The sequence below is a fragment of the Rhinopithecus bieti genome, unplaced genomic scaffold (genome assembly GCF_001698545.2).
Source record: "Rhinopithecus bieti isolate Rb0 unplaced genomic scaffold, ASM169854v2 scaffold_3875, whole genome shotgun sequence".
NCBI classification, from domain to species: domain Eukaryota; kingdom Metazoa; phylum Chordata; class Mammalia; order Primates; family Cercopithecidae; genus Rhinopithecus; species Rhinopithecus bieti.
This window is the reverse complement of record NW_016804422.1, coordinates 1,580,316-1,582,856: the sequence shown is the minus strand read 5'-3', so window position 1 is coordinate 1,582,856 and position 2,541 is coordinate 1,580,316. Positions and strand designations below refer to the sequence as shown.

Genomic DNA, 2,541 nt, shown 5'->3' with positions numbered 1-2,541 from the left:
GGGCAAGGTGGCGGGCGCCTGTAGTCCCAGCTACTCGGGAGGCTGAGGCAGGAGAATGGCGTGAACCCGGGAGGCGGAGCTTGCAGTGAGCTGAGATCTGGCCACTGCACTCCAGACCGGGCGACAGAGCGAGACTCCGCCTCAAAAAAAAAAAAAAGAAAAGAAAAGAAAAAAGAATACTGACTTCTGAATTATGTGGCTGTATTTAGGCTAATGATCACATTCAAGCTTCTATCACTTAGTTAAGACACTTCAGAAAAAGGTTAAGCCAGGGCAACCAAAAAAAAGAAAAAAAGTCTTTTCCCCAAAAGAGATGGCTTTACATTTGGAACTCATCTGGTTCACTTTTTTTTGGGGGGGGGGAGACAGAGTCTGGAGTGTGGTGGCCCGATCTTAGCTCACTGCAGCTTCCGCTTCCCAGGCTCAAGTGATTCTCCTGCCTCAGCCCTTGGAGCAGCTGGGATTACAGGCGCACACCACCACACCCAGCTAGTTTTTGTATTTTAGTAGAGACAGGGGGTTCACCATGTTGCCTAGGCTGGTCTTGAACTCCTGACCTCAAGTGATCTGCCAATCTTGGCCTCCCAAAGTGCTAGGATTATAGGCATCAGCCATCACACCCGGCCTTAGTTTATTCATCTTTGTATTTGGAATTCATCTAGTTTACTCATCTACTTTACAAGGCAGTTACATTTTTAAATAACATTTAATATTATTTAGTAATAATAATAATTATTATTTTTGAGATGGAGTCTTGCTCTGTTGCTTAGTCTGGAATGCAGTGCCATAATCTCGGTTCACTGCAATCTCCGCCTACAAGGTTCAAACCATTCTCCTGCCTCAGCCTCCAAGCACCTGGGACTACAGGTGTGTGCCACCATGCCTGGCTAATTTTTTTTAACTTTTAGTAAAGACAGGGTTTTGCCATGTTGGCCAAGCTGTTCTCGAACTCCTGACCCTCAGGTGATCTACCCGTCTGGGCCTCCCAAAGTGCAGGGATTATAGGTGTGAGCCACCGTGCCCTGCCTAGGTGGATACATTTTAAATAAAGTAGCCATGGGAAACCTAGGCTGAAAGGGACCCAAGGCCCACACTCTACAGTCCCAAACTCCAAGACTCTGGCCACTGACGATTGCTTCTCTGAAGTTCATGTCTGCTTTTCAGCCACTTGATGCCCAGAAACCAGATGCCAACCAGTTACACAGGCAATGACAAACATCAGGATGCAGGGCCACTCACCTAAACTATCAGGGCTGTCGATGGAAAAACACATCAGTATAACATCGGTATCTGGGTAGGAGAGGGGCCTCAGGCGATCATAATCTTCCTGCCCAGCTGTGTCCCACAAAGCCAACTCTACCTGTAATGGGAAAAACAACCACAAGAATGCAAGGTTAATCCCCCTACCCACTTTAAGAAAAAGTGACACTTACCATGGTACACTGAAATGGCAGACGGTCTAAAACATAGGAGTATTTACATTTTTTCTTTTCTTTTTTTTTTTGACTCGCTCTGTTGCCCAAGCTGAAGTGCAGTGGCACGATCTTGGCTCACTGCAAGCTTCGCCCCCGGGTTCACACCATTCTCCTGCCTCAGCCTCTTAAGTAGCTGGGGCTACAGGTACCCACCACCATGCCCGGCTAATTTTTTGTATTTTTAGTAGAGACAGGGTTTCACCGTGTTAGCCAGGATGGTCTCGTTCTCCTGACCTCGTGATCCGCCCGCCTTGGCCTCCCAAAGTGCTGGGATTACAGGCGTGAGCCACTGTGCCCAGCTGAGTATTTACTTTTATGAGCATCAAGCTCAAATGACAGTATATTTAAATTATTTTATGTTGAAATTTCTCAAAATTGAAAATCTGAGAGCCTATCTCTACAAAAAAACCTTAAAAATTAGCTGAGTGTGGCCACGCACAGTAGCTCACGCCTGTAATCCCAGCACTTTGGGAGACCGAGGTGGGCTGATTGCCTGAGCTCAGGAGTTCGAGACCAGCCTGGGCAACATGGTGAAAACCCGTCCCTACTAAAATACAAAAGAAATTAGCCGGGCATGGCAGCGTGCGCCTGTAGTCCCAGCTACTCGGGAGGCTGAGGCAGAAGAACTGCTTGAACTCGAGAGGTGGAGGTTGCAGTGAGCCGAGATCGCGCCACTGCACTCCAGCACTATAGCATGGACAACAGAGCGAGCCTCCGTCTCTAGAAAAAAATAAATAAAAAATAAAAATTAGCTGAGTGTGGGCCGGGTGCGGTAGCTCACACCTGTAATCCCAGCACTTTGGGAGGCCAAGGTAGGCAGATCACCTGAGGTCGGAAGTTTGAGACCAGCCTGACCAACATGGAGAACCTCCATCTCTACTAAAAATACAAAATTACCCGGGCATGGTGAAGCATGCCTGTAATCCCAGCTACTCAGAAGGCTGAGGCAGGAGAATCACTTGAACCCGGGAGGCAGAGGTTGCAATGAGCCGAGATTGCGCCGTTGCACTCCAGCCTGGCCAACAGGAGCGAAAGTCCGTCTCAAAAAAAAAAAAAAAAAAAAAAA

The 2,541-nt window shown here is 47.8% G+C and overlaps 1 protein-coding gene across 1 annotated transcript in view; it reads right to left on the bottom strand.

Moving 5' to 3' along the window:
- Positions 1-1,132: 1,132 nt before the first annotated feature.
- Positions 1,133-2,541, bottom strand: part of RHOA (ras homolog family member A) — a 51,224-nt gene continuing 49,815 nt past the window's right edge. Inside the window, exon 3 of the mRNA XM_017868081.1 lies at positions 1,133-1,360. Coding sequence (XP_017723570.1) covers positions 1,148-1,360 — 213 coding nt within the window. The 3' untranslated portion in view covers positions 1,133-1,147. The remainder of the gene's footprint in view (positions 1,361-2,541) is intronic.